At 35.2% G+C, this 16,513-nt stretch overlaps 2 protein-coding genes across 4 annotated transcripts in view; both read left to right on the forward strand.

Annotated features, from left to right (window-relative positions):
- LOC123797392 (uncharacterized) overlaps window positions 1-12,600 on the forward strand; it is a 32,472-nt gene extending 19,872 nt beyond the window's left edge. Inside the window, exon 2 of the mRNA XM_045805274.2 lies at window positions 1,703-12,600. Within this exon, the coding sequence (XP_045661230.2) occupies window positions 1,782-3,221 (1,440 nt within the window). The 5' untranslated portion in view covers window positions 1,703-1,781 and the 3' untranslated portion in view covers window positions 3,222-12,600. The remainder of the gene's footprint in view (window positions 1-1,702) is intronic.
- LOC148108256 (uncharacterized) overlaps window positions 1-16,513 on the forward strand; it is a 58,627-nt gene that overhangs the window by 20,773 nt on the left and 21,341 nt on the right. The gene's annotated exons all lie outside the window — the stretch shown is intronic.

Genomic DNA, 16,513 nt, shown 5'->3' on the forward strand with positions numbered 1-16,513 from the left:
AACATATTGGTTATACTTCCTTCCTGATGGTTGGCTCTCCTGTAGCAGACAGACGTTAAGCAAAATTCAAATATGAAATTTGCAATTATAGGAGACAAATGTGTAATCGAGCCTTACCAAAACAAAATACAAAGAATGGAAGGAAAAAAAAGGGGGGGGGGAAGTGCTTTGAGAGGTAATGGTGGGATGTGCATAATTAAGACTGAGTATTCAGAAAAGATCTTTATAGGATATGCCACTTAGCAGGGACCTTAACGATGTGGAGAGGGAGTATGGACTAATATGTAGGGCAGATGAAATCATTTTGTCTGTGTGTGTGTGTTGGGGGAGTGTTACAGTTTAGTGCATTTGAAGAACTGAGAAGACCAGTGTAGCTATAATTTATTGTTGAGGGGAGAGAAGTATCAGGTTGAAGAGGCAGGCAGGAGGTAGATTACTGAGGAATTATTAAGACCAAGTTAAGGAGTACAGATCTTATCCAAAAGACAATGGGGAATCACTGAAGCATTTTTAACAGAACAGTGCCAGGCTGAATATCACTCTGGCTGCTAAGGGTGTAAAACTGGAAAGGCAGACAAATAAATAAAATTCTGCTTTTGTGTCCAAATAAAAGAAAATTTTGACCTGGATCATCTGTTGACAGTGGAGATGGAAAGAACAATCTCAGGACATATTTAGGCCTACTCCAAACAATCTTGCTGGATGTGTTATAAGAAGAGAATGGAGCTCAGATGTTTTCACCTTTGGGGTTTGATGTATTTGCTCAGGGACTTAATTGATATTTTAAAATCCATTCTTTTTCCTAGTCTCTTTTCTGGCGTGTAGGTCTTCCAAAATAGTAGCTATGGAACACTGTACAGTTACTTTATACAACTACATAAATATATTATGTGTGATTTCAGAATCATTAAATAATTATTAGAGCCAGGGTTCAGAATACTTATCTATCTGCATCCTTGCAATCTGACAATAGTATCACATTACCTCTATCTGCTCTTTCCTTCTCTCATACCTTAAAACTAGATTCTCAAGTACAGCAGCTTTTGCTGAGTCCCCTTTTTTGTTCTCCCAAGCTTAACCTCATAGACTCCCTAGGCAAACATGGATTTTATCAAATGGCATAAATAAGCCACATTCTAATCACCATAGATTCTTCCTTCTGCATTGCTCATTCATCATATTAATCTTTCATCAGGATACTGCTATATCTGGAGTAATATTCTCTTCTATTTCCTTCAGATTATATGCAATTTATGTTTGTTACTTGATTATTTATCCTAGATTTTTCCTTCTAGTTGTAGTTTCTTAATGATCCAAACAACCCTAAGAAATGAGTTAAATGGTAATTACCCACATTTAAAAATGTATATGGCACTAGATTTATTCTCTAACAAAATAGGGGTAGAGCCTAGACATCTTTATATTTATCAAGCTCCCCGTGCTTGAAGGGGATTTTTATTTAAATCACTATTTAGGAACACCTGACTAATCTGTTTTCCTAAACATCTCCTTCACCTTCCAGTGTGACTTCTTTTTACTTTCCTTTTCTATTTGTCAAATTGCCCAATCATATTTGAGAACTGTATAAGTTACTCAGTTTTTATGAAAATTAGTTTCAGTTAAATCTTTTCATTTCTATTATAAAAGTTTTTTCTCCCAGAACACAAAAAAAGTGAATGTTTGCTTTTATATTTTCTTTCAGACTGTGAATCAAGGTTGAGACCAAGAAATTATTTCTGAAAAAGGATATTTATGGAATAGAATCATCCTGATGAGAGATAATGGAAAGACTTATAAAAAACAGCATTGAGTGTTCAAGTTTCAGAGGTGATTGGGAATGTAAAAGCCAGTTTGAGAGAAAACAGGAGTCTCAGGAAGGACATTTCAGTCAAATGATATTTACTTCTGAAGACATGCCCACTTTCAATACCCAGCATCAGAGAATACATACTGATGAGAAACTCCTTGAATGTAAGGAATGTGGGAAGGATTTTAGTTTTGTATCGGTCCTTATTCGACATCAGCGAATTCATACTGGTGAGAAACCTTATGAATGTAAAGAATGTGGCAAGGCCTTTGGTAGTGGTGCAAACCTTGCTTACCATCAAAGAATTCATACTGGTGAGAAACCATATGAATGTAGTGAATGTGGAAAGGCCTTTGGTAGTGGCTCCAACCTTACTCATCATCAGAGAATTCATACTGGTGAGAAACCATATGAATGTAAAGAATGCGGGAAAGCCTTTAGTTTTGGATCAGGCCTTATTCGACATCAGATAATTCACAGTGGTGAAAAGCCTTATGAGTGTAAGGAATGTGGGAAGTCCTTTAGTTTTGAATCAGCCCTTACTCGGCATCACAGAATTCACACAGGTGAGAAACCTTATGAATGTAAGGATTGTGGGAAGGCCTTTGGCAGTGGTTCAAACCTTACTCAACATCGAAGGATTCATACTGGTGAGAAACCTTATGAATGTAAAGCATGTGGAATGGCCTTTAGTAGTGGTTCAGCCCTTACTCGGCATCAGAGAATTCATACTGGTGAAAAACCATATATATGTAATGAATGTGGGAAGGCTTTTAGTTTTGGATCAGCCCTTACTCGACATCAAAGAATTCATACTGGTGAGAAACCTTATGTATGTAAGGAATGTGGGAAGGCTTTTAATAGTGGCTCAGATCTCACTCAGCATCAGAGAATTCACACTGGTGAGAAACCCTATGAGTGTAAGGAATGTGAGAAGGCCTTTAGAAGTGGTTCAAAACTTATTCAGCATCAAAGAATGCACACTGGTGAGAAACCCTATGAGTGTAAGGAATGTGGGAAAGCCTTTAGTAGTGGTTCAGACCTTACTCAACATCAGAGAATTCATACTGGTGAGAAACCTTATGAATGTAAAGAATGTGGCAAGGCCTTTGGTAGTGGCTCAAAACTTATCCAACACCAGCTAATTCACACTGGTGAAAAACCATATGAATGTAAAGAATGTGGAAAGTCCTTCAGTAGTGGTTCAGCTCTTAATCGGCACCAGAGAATACACACTAGTGAAAAATCTTATGAATGTAAGGAATGTGGGAAGAATCTTGGTACTGGCTCAAGCCTTACTCAACATCAGAAAATTCATACTGGTGAGAAACTTTATGAATGTAAGGAATGTGGAAAGGCTTTTGGGAGGGGTTCAGAGATTCAGCAACATAAAAAAAGTCATATCAGTGAGTAGCTCTGTGAATTGGAAATTTACGTTAGGATTATGTGGTTAAGGAAGGACGCAGGACACATATTAGGGAGAGTCACCACAAATGTAATTAAGGTACAAATGCCTTACTTATGCTTTACCACTTAGTCTGTGGGAATTTATACAGGAAAAGAAAAACCACTCTGAAGATCTCTTATAGTCATTCTTTCATTATTTTTGGAAAATTCATACTTGTGAATATTAAAAATTTAAAAACTGTTTATTGTATTTCGCCTTTATTTTAAACATTGAAAAATTCATTTCGGGGCTAACCCTGCTACTTTTGTTTACTGATCCATCTCAAAATTAAATTATTTATTGAGGGTCTAAATTTGCCCTTCTCCCTCTTTCTCATTTGAATACCATTTATTTAATAACCATATCTATTTTTGTATTTTTTTATTGCCTGTTTGATGGTAAGTTATATTTTTTATACATATGAAGCATGGGTATCAGGTCAGTCTTCATTTTCTAAATTTGCATATGTGTGTTTGTATCTGTGTTCCATTTTGTTTGTGTTGTTACTGTTACTTTTAAGTATCCTTCAATATCTTGTGGATCTGTATCTTTTTTTTTTTTTTTTGGAAGCTTGTTTTACTTTCCTTTTTACAAAGTCTATACTCTTTTTGCAAAACAGTTCTTTTCTATATTAATGTAGATATAAACAAAAATAGTTATCTGTAATCATACCAACCATAGACAATCATTGTCAAACTTTTGTAGCAAACCTTTTAAGACTATGTCATTGTTTTTGAAAAGTGTGATTATGCTATACTATAACCAGCCTTTAATAGTCTTTGTAAATATATTGTTACTCTTCTGTTGCCTTGAAAGTATTCACCTGTCTTTATCAAGCCCCTTTTGTCAAATATTGAAAATTTTGCCATTATAAAGTATTACCTTGATGGCCCCTTTTGAATGTGTCTTTATTTTTTATTGTTCATTTCAGAGAAAATGTATGGGGTCTCTTCTGCTTTTAAAGACTTATACTATGATATATAAGCTCTACTTCCCTTGACCAACATTCAGACCTAGTTATTTCCCTAATGTTAACCAACTTATTCTTCAACAGATCCTTTTATATGCATATATAATGTGCTTATGGTAATGCGGGCATAATGAGCTCACCTCAGAGGCTTGTTATGTGAATTCTACATTTGTGCCTATCACATAATAAAACTTGCTTAGTATTAGCCTTTGTCATTGTTATTATCTTTTCAATTTTATTATGGAAAAACTTTTAACTAGTATCCATGTTTTACTGAACATCAAATCATCATAATGGGAAAAAAGACATTCAGGTAAATGAATATAAGAAAAGTTTGACCAACATCTATTTCTTATGACAAGAGATAATTCATCTTAAAGAAAAATATGTGATGGTAAAGTGTAAGAAGGAAAAATCCATACCAGGGTGAAAATAAAAATTCTTCACAGAAATTTGAATTTTGAGGAATGACATCAGCATTATGACAGCATAAGATGCCTACCCTCATTTGGCCCCCCATGATTAACAAGTAAAAGTGCCTCTGTCGTTGTTGTGGGATCCAACACCATAAGCTAAGGGACCTGAGAGGAGTCTCACCCACATCAAGTAATAAGCTGATAGTCCTCCAACAGGACTCTGAACCATCCCCAGCCTCTTTTGGCTGCATTCAGGGCAAACCTGGAGAGAGCTGATTTGAGCAGACACTCACAAATGAGAGAGGCTTTGTAGAACTCCAGATTTCCTGAGCAGAGATTCTAGCACTGTTTTGGAGAAAAAGAAAAAAAAGGAGGGGGTAAGATGAACTTTACCAGTGCCACCCCTTCCCCAAGGTGGCATATCATGGTGCTGAACTAGCCAGCAATGACTTTTTCTGCAGGGGAAAACAGTGAGTGATTGCCCAGCTTCCCTACCGGTATAGGATGCTGCTGAAGAAACTTGTTTTTCTCCTGCAGCACCCACAGTATTGAGGCAATACTTGCGTGACTGTGGGAAGAGAGATGAGGTTATAAGAATGTCAGAATGTATTAAAGGAATACAATTCCTACTGGCTGCATTCAGGACTCCTGCAGGAAGCCCACCAGAAGCTGCTGGGAAAACCTTACACAAGGATCCCCCACCTGGCTTGCAGGCACCCCCAATGCTCCAAATATTAAACCCACAGCTCCCTCAGTTCTTCAGCTAGCTCTTTGTGTATGTTCCCAAGTATGGCAGTAAAGACCAGTTTTGGTAGACAGAGAGCACACAGAAAACAGGCCAGAGTCTGTAGCGAGGGCGAAAACACAAACTTGAGCTATAGTATTATCTTAGGAAAAACAAAAGAGGTTTCCTGCAGCCAGCCTGGTGAGTTGTAAGGTTGAGAGAAGACAAAGAAGCTTAAGATTTCTGTCACAAGACGCCAAGAAGTAGGGAGCACATGTATTCCTACAATGACGGAGAAAGCCCCGGTTATAAGCAGGCACAATAAAAAGTATCTCTGACCTGAAGGCAACTAGTAGTGTTTGGAGGAGGTGACTACTTCAAATGAGAAAACAGCAATGCAAAACTCCAAGAAACATGAGGAATCAATGAAATGTGACATCACAAAAAGATCTCAATAATCCTCTAGTAACTGAACTCAAAGACAGAATTCTGTGATTTACCTGATAAATAATTCAAATTAGCTGTTCTAAAGAAACTCAATGAGCTACAATAAAACATAGAACTCAACAAGCAGGAAAGCAATACATGAGTAAGATGAGAAATTCAACAAAAAGAAATCATAAAAACAAACCAAACAAATCTGAAGCTGAAGAATGAATGAAATGAAAAATGCAACAGAGAACATCAACAGGAGAATAGACCAAGTGAATATAAAATGAGAGAGATAGAAGATGGGGGCTTTGAAATACCCCAGACAGAGGAGAACAAAGAAAAAAGGAATGAAAGAGAGTGAAGAAAGACTGTAAGATGTGTGGGACACCATAAACCAAACAAGAATATAAAAAATAACTACTGTAATTTGTTAATGAATTCAGGATATAAAAAATAAAAAATGGTAAAATAAAAAACATAAAAGGGGCAGTAAGAGAGTAGAGCTCTTTTATGTGATTAAAGTTGCTATCCATTAGGTTAAAATGGACTGTTTTATAAGATTTTTTAAAAGATTTATTTATTTTAGAGAGAGAGCAGGGGGAAAGGCAAAGGGAGACAGAAAGAATTCTCAAGCAGTCTCCTCACTGAGTGCAGAGCCTGATGCAGGGCTCGATTCCAGGACCCTTAAGATCATGACCTGAGCCGAAATCAAGAGCCAGCCACCCAACTGAGTGAGCCATCCGAGTGCCCCTATATGATGTTTTATGTAAGTCTCATGATAACCATAAAGCAAAACTCTATTAGATTCACAAAAGATAAGTGAGGGGAATCACAGCATACCACCATGGAAAAGAGAGGGGAAAAAAGAACAATGGAACTACAAAATAGCTGGAGAGCTATTAATAAGATGGCGTTAGTCTACATATTAATAATTTCTCTAATGTAAATGAATTGAATTTACCAATTGAAAGGCATAGAATGGCCAGATGGATAAGACTCAACTATATGCTACCTACCAAAAGGCACTTCAGCTTTAAGATCATACATAGGCTCAAAGTGAAGAGATGGAAAAAGATATTCCATGGAAGCAGAAAGTGGGGTTGGCCTTACAGGGCTGGCCCATATTTATATAAGACAAAATAGACTTTAAGCCAAAAATTATGAGACAAAGAAGGTCATTATAGAATGATAAGGAGGTCAATTCATCAAGAAGATATAACAATCATAAATGTTTATGCACCCAATATCAGAACACCTAAATATGTTAAGCAAATACTGACAGATCTGGAGGGAGAAATAAGCAATACAAGAACAGTAGGGGATTTCAATACTTCACTTGAAGTAACAGATGGATCATTCAAACAGAAAATCAATGTAGAAACATTTGACTTGAGTCATACATTAAAACAACTGGGCCTAACAGACATATATAAAACATTCCACTCAACAGCAGCAGCAGAATACACATCTTCTCAAATGCACATGGAATATTCTCCAGGATAGATCATATGATAGGTCACAAAACAATTCTTAGGAAAATTAGAGTGACGCCATACCAAGTATCTTTTCCAACCAAAATGGTATGAAACTAAAAATCAAAAAAACAAGAGAAAGCTGGAAATTTTACAAATATGTGGAATCTAGGCAACACACTCCTGAATAACCAATGGGCCAAGGAAGAAATCAAGAGGAAAAAAGTGCCCAAACAAATGAAAATGGAAACTCAACAGACAAATACATATGTGATGCTGTAAAATCATTTCTTAGAGGGAAGTTTATAGCAATAAATGCATGTGTAAGGGAAAATGAAAGATTTCAAATAAACAACTTTAAATGTCAAGGGACTAGAAAAAGAACAAACTAAGGCCAAAGTTAACAGAAGGAAATAACAAAGACCAGAGCTGAAATAAATCAAATAGAGACTAGTAAAGCAATAGAAAAGATTAGCAAAGCTAAAATCTGTTTTTGAAAAGAACAAAATTGACGAAACTTTAGCTAGACTAAGAAAAAAAGCAAAGAGGGGCAACTGGGGGGGGCTCAGATGGTTAAGCGTCTGCCTTTGTCTCAGGTCATGATCTCCAGGTCCTGGGATCTAGCCCTACATCGGGCTCCCTGCTCAGTCGGGAGTCTGCTTCTCTCTCTCCCTCTGCCTCTCCCTCACCCCCACTCGTATTCTCTCTCAAATGAATAAATAAAATATTTAAAAAATAAAGATAAAATAAAATTATTCTAACAGCACATTATTTAAAAAAAAGAAAAGAAAAGCAAAAGGACCCAAATAAACAAAATCAGAAATGAAAGAGGAAACATTCTAACTGATATCTCAGCAATACAAAAGATCGTAAGAGACTACTATGAACACTTGTATGCTAACAAATTGGATAGCCTAGAAGTGGATAAATTCCTAGAAACATATGACCTATGAAGACTGAATTATGAAGAAATAAAAAATCTGGAGAGACCAATTACTACACTAGTGTGGTGATTCAATCAGTGATCAAAAATTTCCAGTGAAGAAAAGCCCAGCACCAGATGCCTTTGCTATTGAATTTTATCAAACATTTAAAGAATTAATGCCAATTCTCAAACTCCTACAAAAAATTGAAGAGGAGGGAACACTCCCAAGCTCATTTCACAAGGTTAGCCTTACCCTGACGCCAAAGCCAGACAGGAACACCACAAGAAAAAAAATTACAGGCCCATAATCCTGATGAATATAAATGCAAAAATTCTGAAGAAAAATTAGCATACTGAATTCAACAGGACATTAAAAGAATCATACACCATGATCAAGTGGGATTTATCCCTGGGATACAAGGATAGTTCAACATATTCACATCAATAAATGTGATGTACCACATTAATAAAATGAAGAATAAAAATCATATGATCATCTCAACAGGTGCAGAAAAGTATTTGACAAAATATAACATCCTTTCATGATAAAAACACTCAACAAATTTGGGTATAGAAGGAACACTGCAAACAATAAAAGCCAAATATGACCAACCCACAGCCACCATCATACTTGACAGTGAAAGGAGGAAAGTTTTCCTTCCAGTTCAGGAATAACACCAGGATGTCTAATCTCACCACTCTGATTCAACATAGTACTGGAATTTCTAGCCAGGGCAATCAAATGAGAAAATAAGTATAAGGCATCCAAATTGGAAGGGAAGAAGTAGAGTTGTCTCTGTTTAGATGATATGATCTTATATAGAGAAAATCCTAAGGACTCCACCTTAAAACTGTTAAGAGCTAATCAAAAAATAAAGTTGCAGGATACAAAATCAACATACAGAAATAAGTTGTGTTTCTATACACTAGCAACAAAATATCTGAAAAAGAAATTTTTAAAAATCTTATTCACAATAGCATCAGAAATTATAAAATATGTAGAAAATAAATTTAACCAATGAGGTGAACTATCTGCATGGTGAAAACTACAAGACTGATTAAAGTAATCGAAGAAGACACAAATAAGAGATATCCCATGTTCATGGATCAGAAGAATTATTGTTAAAATGTCCCTTCCACACAAAGCCATCTACAGGTTCAATGCCATCTCTATCAAAATTCAGCTGGCATTTTTCACAGCAATAGAAAAACAATCCTAAAATTTGTATGGAGCCACAAAAGACCATGAATAGCCCAGGTCAGCAGAACAATGCTGAAGTTATCACATTGCCTAATTTCAAACTATACTATAAAGCTATAGTAACTAAGACTCGTTGGTACTGGCATAAAAATGGACATGTAGTCCAATGGAACAGAATTGAGAACCCAGAAATAAACCTTTGCATATACAGTCAGCTAATATTTGACAAGGGAACCTAGAATATTCAGTGGAGAAAAGATAGTTTCTTCATTAAATGGTGTTGGGAAACTGGTTATTCACAAGGAAGAAAAAATGAAATTGGACCCACATCTCAACCACTCAACAAAAATTAACTCAAAATGGATTAAAGACTTAAATGTAAGAACTAAAACCCTAAACCTCCTATAATAAAACATAGGAAAAACCTCTTTGACATTGGTTTTGGCAATGATTACTTGGATATGGCACCAAAAGCACAAACAAAAGCAAAAATAAATATTTGGTACTAAATAAGTAAACGTTTCCTGCACAGCAAAATAAACAACAGAATAAAAAAGCAACCTATGGAATAGGAAAAAATATTTGCAAATCATATTTCAAAATGGGTTAATATTCAAAATATGTAAACTCATACAACTCAGTAGCCCCCCCCAAAAAAAACCCCAAAAACCAAAAACACTAAGTCTAAAAAATAGGCAGAATCGAGGAGACACTTTTCCAAAGAATACATAAAATAGGTAACAGGTACATGAAACAATGCTCAACACCACTAATCATTAGGGAAATGCAAATCAAAATCACAGAGATATTCCCTAACACCTGTTAAAATGGCTATTATCAAGAAGTCCAGAGTTAACAAGTGTTGGTGGGGATGTAGAGAAAACTAAATACTTGTACACTGTTGGTGGGAATGTAAATTTGTACAGCTACTATGGAAAACAGTATGGAGTTTCCTTAAAAAAATAAAAATAAAACTTCCATATGATCCAGCAATCCCACTTCTGGGTATATCAAAGGAAATAAAAACAGGTATTAATGAGATATCTACATTTCCATATTCTTTTTTTTAATGCTATATTCTTTTTTTTAATGCTGTATTTCTTTTCTGTTTCAAGTTTTTATTTAAATCCTAAGTTAACATTTAGTGTAATATTAGTTTCAGGAGTAGAATTTAGTGATTCATCACTTACATGTAACACCCAGTGCTCATCAAAAGTGCCTTCCTTAATACCCATCACCCATTTAGCCCATTTCCCTGCTCACCTCCGCTCTAGCAACCCTTGGTTTGTTCTCTATACTTAAGAGTCTACTTTATGGTTTGCCTCTCTCTGTTTTTTCTTTCTCCTGTGTTCATCTGCTTTGTTTCTTAAATTCCACATTTGTACACTTCCTTATTCTTACAGCATTATTTACAATAGCCAAGATATGGAAACAACCTGAGTTGGTCAATGGATGAATGTATAAAGAAGAAGTGGTATATATACAATAAAGGATCACTCATCCATGAGAAAGAATGAAATCTTGGATCAACTCCAAGGGCATTATGCTGAGTGAAATAAGCCAGAGAAAGAAAAATACTATAGAATATCACTCATATGTGGAATCTGAAATAGGTGAACTCATAGAAACAGTTTAGTGGTTGTTACCACAGAGTTGTAGGGGGTATGGGGAAATGTTGGTCAAAGGGTACAAATTTTCTGTTATAAGATGAATAAGTTCTAGGGATCTAATGTACAGCATGGTGACTAAATATTGTATTATATCCTTGAAAGATGCTAAGTGAGTAGATAGTAAATGTCTCACTACAAAAAAGAAGTGGTAATTATGTTACATTATGGAGGTGTTAGCTAACACTGATGCTAATATTTCACTATATATGTGTATCATATCAACGTGTTGTACCCCTTAAACAGTATTATAGTCAATTATATTAATAAAGCTGGAATTAAGTTTAAAAATGTAAAAGCTATACAAAAATAAATCACATATATTGAATTAATAGGGAAAAATGATATTTTATTTATATGTGTGTGATCTTTATTATGTTGAGGTATTTCTTCACTATATCCCCTTCATTAAGAATTTTTATCATAAATGGATGTTGAATTTTGTCAAATGTTTTTTTTTGCACCTTTTGGGATGATTATATGATTTTTATCCATTATTTTGTTACTGTGGTGTTTCTCATTGATTTTTGGATGTTGAGCTATTCTTGTATCCATAGAGTAAATCCCACTTGATTATGTTTGTGAATTTCCCAGTTTTCTTCTTGTAATTGATTTCTAGTTTCATAACATTGTTGTCAGAAAAGATGCTTGGTGTGATTTCAGTCTTAAATTTATTAAGACTTGTATTGTGGCCTACCATACGATCTAGGGGATATTTAATGAATACTTGAGAAGAATGTGCACTTTGTTTCTTTTTGATGGAATGTTTTGATGTCTGTCAAGTCCATCTGGTTTATGTTTAAATCTTTAATCCTTTTTCAGTTAATTTTTTGTATATGGTGTAAAACAAAGGTCCAATTTCATTGTTTTGCATGTGGATATCCTATTTTTCCAACCCACTTATTGAAGGGGACTGTCCTTTCCCTATGTTATATTTGTGGTGCCCTTGTCAGAGATTACTTGACCATATATGTGAGGGTTTATTTCTGGGCTATTCTATTCCATTGGTTTATGCACATGTTTTTGTGCCAGTACCATACTGTTTGATTACTATAACTTCGTAATGTGTTATGAAGTTAGGGAGCTTATTATCTCCTGCTTTGTTGTTCTTGCTCAAAAATGCTTTCACTATTCAGTGTTTTTTTGTGGCTCCAAATGAATTTTATAATTGTTTTTTCCTATTTCTGTAAGAAATGCTATTGGTATTTTGATAGAGATTGCACTGGCTGTAATTTCTGTGTATTTATAAATTTTCCCATTTTCTTTCTATTACTGATACATGATTTTATTCCATTGTAATAGGGAAAGATGATTGGAATAATTTCCAACCTTCTTAAATTTATTGAGACTTGTTTTATGACTCCATGTGATATATCCTGAATAATGTTACATATATGCTTAAGAAGAATGAATAATCTGCTAATGTTGGGTGGAATGCTCTGTGTATGTGTGTTAGATTCATTTAGTCTATTTTGTTGTTCAGTTCTGCATTTATTTTATTGGCTTTCTGTCTGGATGATCTATCCATTAATGACACTGGGATGTTTAAGCCTTCTATGATTATTGCTATTTTTCCCTAATAGATGTGTCAGTATTGGCTTTATATATTTAGATGCTTTGATATTGGGTGCATATATATTTATATTTGTTGTATATTCTTGTTGAAGTGTCCCTTTTATCATAATATGACATTCTTTGTCTATTGTGAACATTTGTGACTTAGAGTCTATTTTGTTGGTACAAGTATAGCCACCCCTGCTCTCTTTTGTTACCACGTGCATGAAATATCTTTCTCCATCTCACACTTTCAGCCAATGTGTGTCCTTAATTCTGAAGTGAGTCTTTTATAGACAGCATTTATTTGGGTTGTTTTTGTTTTTGTTTTTGTTTTTTTCAGTCTTTGTTTTTTCAGCCACTCTATGTCTTTTGCTTGAGAAGTAAGTTTAGTCCATCTACATTTAAAGTAATTATTATTTTTTATTATTTTATTATTATCATCATTAAACACTACATCAAAAACTAATGATGTACTATACGCTGGCTGAACATAACATTTAAAGTAATTTTTAATAGGTAAGGACTTATTTTAATTTTGTTAATATTTTGTCTCTTTTTTAGTTCTCTTGTTCCTCTCTTGTTTTCTTCATTGTAGTTTGATGATTTTTTTGTACTGCTATGTTGTGATTCTTTTTACGTTTTGTTTATCTACTATAAGTTTTTCATTTGAGGTTACCGTGAGGCTTAAATCAAATAATTTATAGTTACAACAGTATTTTAAGCTGCTAACAACAACTTCGATTGCATACATAAACTCTACACTTTATTTCTCCCCACACACACTTTATATAATTTATCTTAGATTTTGCTTTTTTTTTTAAATAATATTTTTAAATTATATTATGTTAGTCACCATACAGTACATCCCTGGTTTTTTTATGTAAAGTTCGATGATTCATTAGATTTTGCTCTTTTAATATTGTATTTCCATTAGCAAATTTATGTGGTTATGATTATTCTTAATAACCATATCTTTTAACTATTTCACTCGTGTTAAAAGATACATGGCACTATTACAGTATTCCAGTATTTTGTCTTTGTCTTTTCCAGTGAGATTTACATTTTCATATGCTTTTAAAAATTAGTTTCAGTGGTAGAATTTAGTGATTGATCAGTTGCATATAATACACAGTGCTCCTTACATCAAGTGCCCTCCTTAATGTCCATCACCCAATTATCCCTTCCCCCCCACACATCCCCTCCCCTCCAGCAAACCATAGGTTGTTTCCTAGAGTTAGGCATCTCTTATGGTTTGCCTTCCTCTCAATTTTCATCTTATTTTCTTTTTCCTTCCCTTCCCCTACATTCATCTGTTTTCTTTCTTAAATTCCACATATGAGTGAAGTCATATGGTATTTGTCTTTCTCTGACTGACTTATTTTGCTTAGCATAATACCCTCTAGTTCCATCTATTTTATTGCAATTGGCAAGATTTCGTTCTCTTTGATGGCTGAATAATATTCCATTATATTTTATTTTATTTTTATTTTTAAAATTTTTTATTATGTTAGTCACCATACAGTACATCATTAGTTTTTGATGCACTGTTCCATGATTCATTGTTTCCATATAACACCCAGTGCTCCAAGCAATACATGCCCTCCTTAATACCCATCACCAGGCTAGCCCATCCCCCCCTCTGAAACCCTCAGTTTGTTTCCCAGAGTCCATAGTCTCTCATGGTTCATTCTCCCTTCTGTTTACTCCCCCTTCATTATTCCCTTCCTTCTCCTATCGACCTCCCTGCTATTCCTTATGTTCTACAAATGAGTGCAACCATATGATCATTGTCTTTCTCTGCTTGACTTATTTCACTTAGCATGATCTCCTCCAGTCCCATCCATGTTACTGCAAATGTTGGGTAATCATTCTTTCTGATGGCTGAGTAATACTCTGTTGTATATATGGACCACATCTGCTTTATCCATTCATCTGTTGAAGGGCATCTCGGCTCCTTCCACAGTTTAGCTATTGTGGACAACGCTGCTATGAACATTGGGGTGCATGTGGTCCTTCTCTACACTATGTCTGTATCTTTGGGATAAATAGTAGTGCAATTGTTGGGTCATAGGGTAGCTATATTTTTAACTTTTTGAGGGACCTCCACACTGTTTTCCTAAGTGGCTGTACCAACTTGCATTCCCACCAACAGTGTAAGAGGGTTCCCCTTTCTCCACATCCTCTCCAACATTTGTTGTTTCTTGCCTTGTCAATTTTTGCCATTCTAAATGGCATAAGGTGGTATCTCAATGTGGTTTTGATTTGAATTTCCCTGATGGCTAATGATTTTGAACATTTTTTCATGTGTCTGTTAGCCATTTGTATGTCTTCATTGGAAAAGTGTCTGTTCATATCTTCTGCCCATTTTATGATTTCTTTATTTGTTTCTCATGTATTGAAGATCTTTACAGATCTTGGATACCAGCCTTTTATCTGTAGTTTCATTTGCAGCTATCTTCCCCCATTCTGTGAGTTGCCTCTTTGTTTTGTTGACTATTTCCTTGGCTGTGCAGAAGCTTTTTATCTTGATGAAGTCCCACAAGTTCATTTTTTCTTTTGTTTCACTTGCCTTTGGAGACATTTCATGAAAGAAGTTGCTGTGGCGGATGTTGAAGAGGTTACAGCCTATGTTCTCCTCTAGGATTTTGATGGATTCCTATCTCACATCAAGGTCTTTCATCCATTTGGAGTTTATCTTTGTGTATGGTGTGAGAGAGTGGTCACGTTTCATTCTTCTGTATATAGCTGTCCAATTTTCCAAGCATCATTTTTTGAATAGACTGTCTTTTTTCCACTGGATGTTTTTTCCAGCTTCGTCGAAGATTAGTGACCATAGAGACGAGGGTCCATGTCTGGGTTCTTTATTCTGTTCCATTGGTCTATGTGTCTGTTCTTGTGCCAGTACCATGCCATCTTGGTGATCACAGCTTTGTAGTATAGCTTGAAATCAGACAACGTGATGCCCCCAGCTTTATTTTTCTTTTTCAACATTTCCTTGGTGATTCAGGGTCTTTTCTGGTTCCACACAAATTTTAGGATTGTTTGTTCCAGCTCTTTGAAAAATGTCATTGTTATTTTGATCGGGATGGTGTTGAAAGTGTAGATTGTTCTGGGTAGCATAGACATTTTAACTCTGTTTATTCTTCCAATCCATGAGCATGAAATGTTTTTCCATCTTTTTGTGTCTTCTTCAATGTCTTTCATCAGTGTTCTGTAGTTTCTAGAGTATAGATCCTTTACCTCTCTGGTTAAGTTTATTCTTAGATATCTTATGGCTTTTGGTGCTATTGTAAATGGAATCGATTCCCTAATTTCTCTTTCTTCAGTCTCACTTTTCATATATAGAAATGCAACTGATTTCTGAGCATTGATTTTGTATCCTGCCACATTACTGAATTGTTGTATGAGTTCCAGTAATTTGGAGGTGGAGTCTTTTGGGTTTTCCATACAAAGTATCATGTCATCTGCGAAGAGAGAGAGTTTGACTTCTTCTTTGCCAATTTGAATACCTTTTATTCTTTTTTGTTGTCTGATTGCTGTTGCTAGGACTTCTAGTAATATGCTGAAAATAATGGCAAAAGTGGGCATCCTTGTCGTGTTCCTGATCATAAGGGAAAGACTTCCTGCTTTTCCCCTTTGAGAATGATACTTGCTGTAGGCTTTTCATGGATGGTTTTTATGAAATTGAGGAATGTACCTCTGTCCCTACACTCTGAAGGGTTTTAATCAGGAAAGGATGCTGTATTTTGTCAAATGCTTTTTCTGCATCTATTGAGAGGATCATATGGTTCTTATCTCTTCTCTTATTAATGTAATCTATCACACTGATTGATTTGCGAGTGTTGAACCACCCTTGCATCCCAGGGATGAATCCCACTGGTCGTGATGGATAATC

Source organism: Ursus americanus, chromosome 21 (genome assembly GCF_024610735.1).
Source record: "Ursus americanus isolate L20-20 chromosome 21, mUrsAme1.1.p, whole genome shotgun sequence".
Classification (NCBI taxonomy): Eukaryota; Metazoa; Chordata; class Mammalia; order Carnivora; family Ursidae; genus Ursus; species Ursus americanus.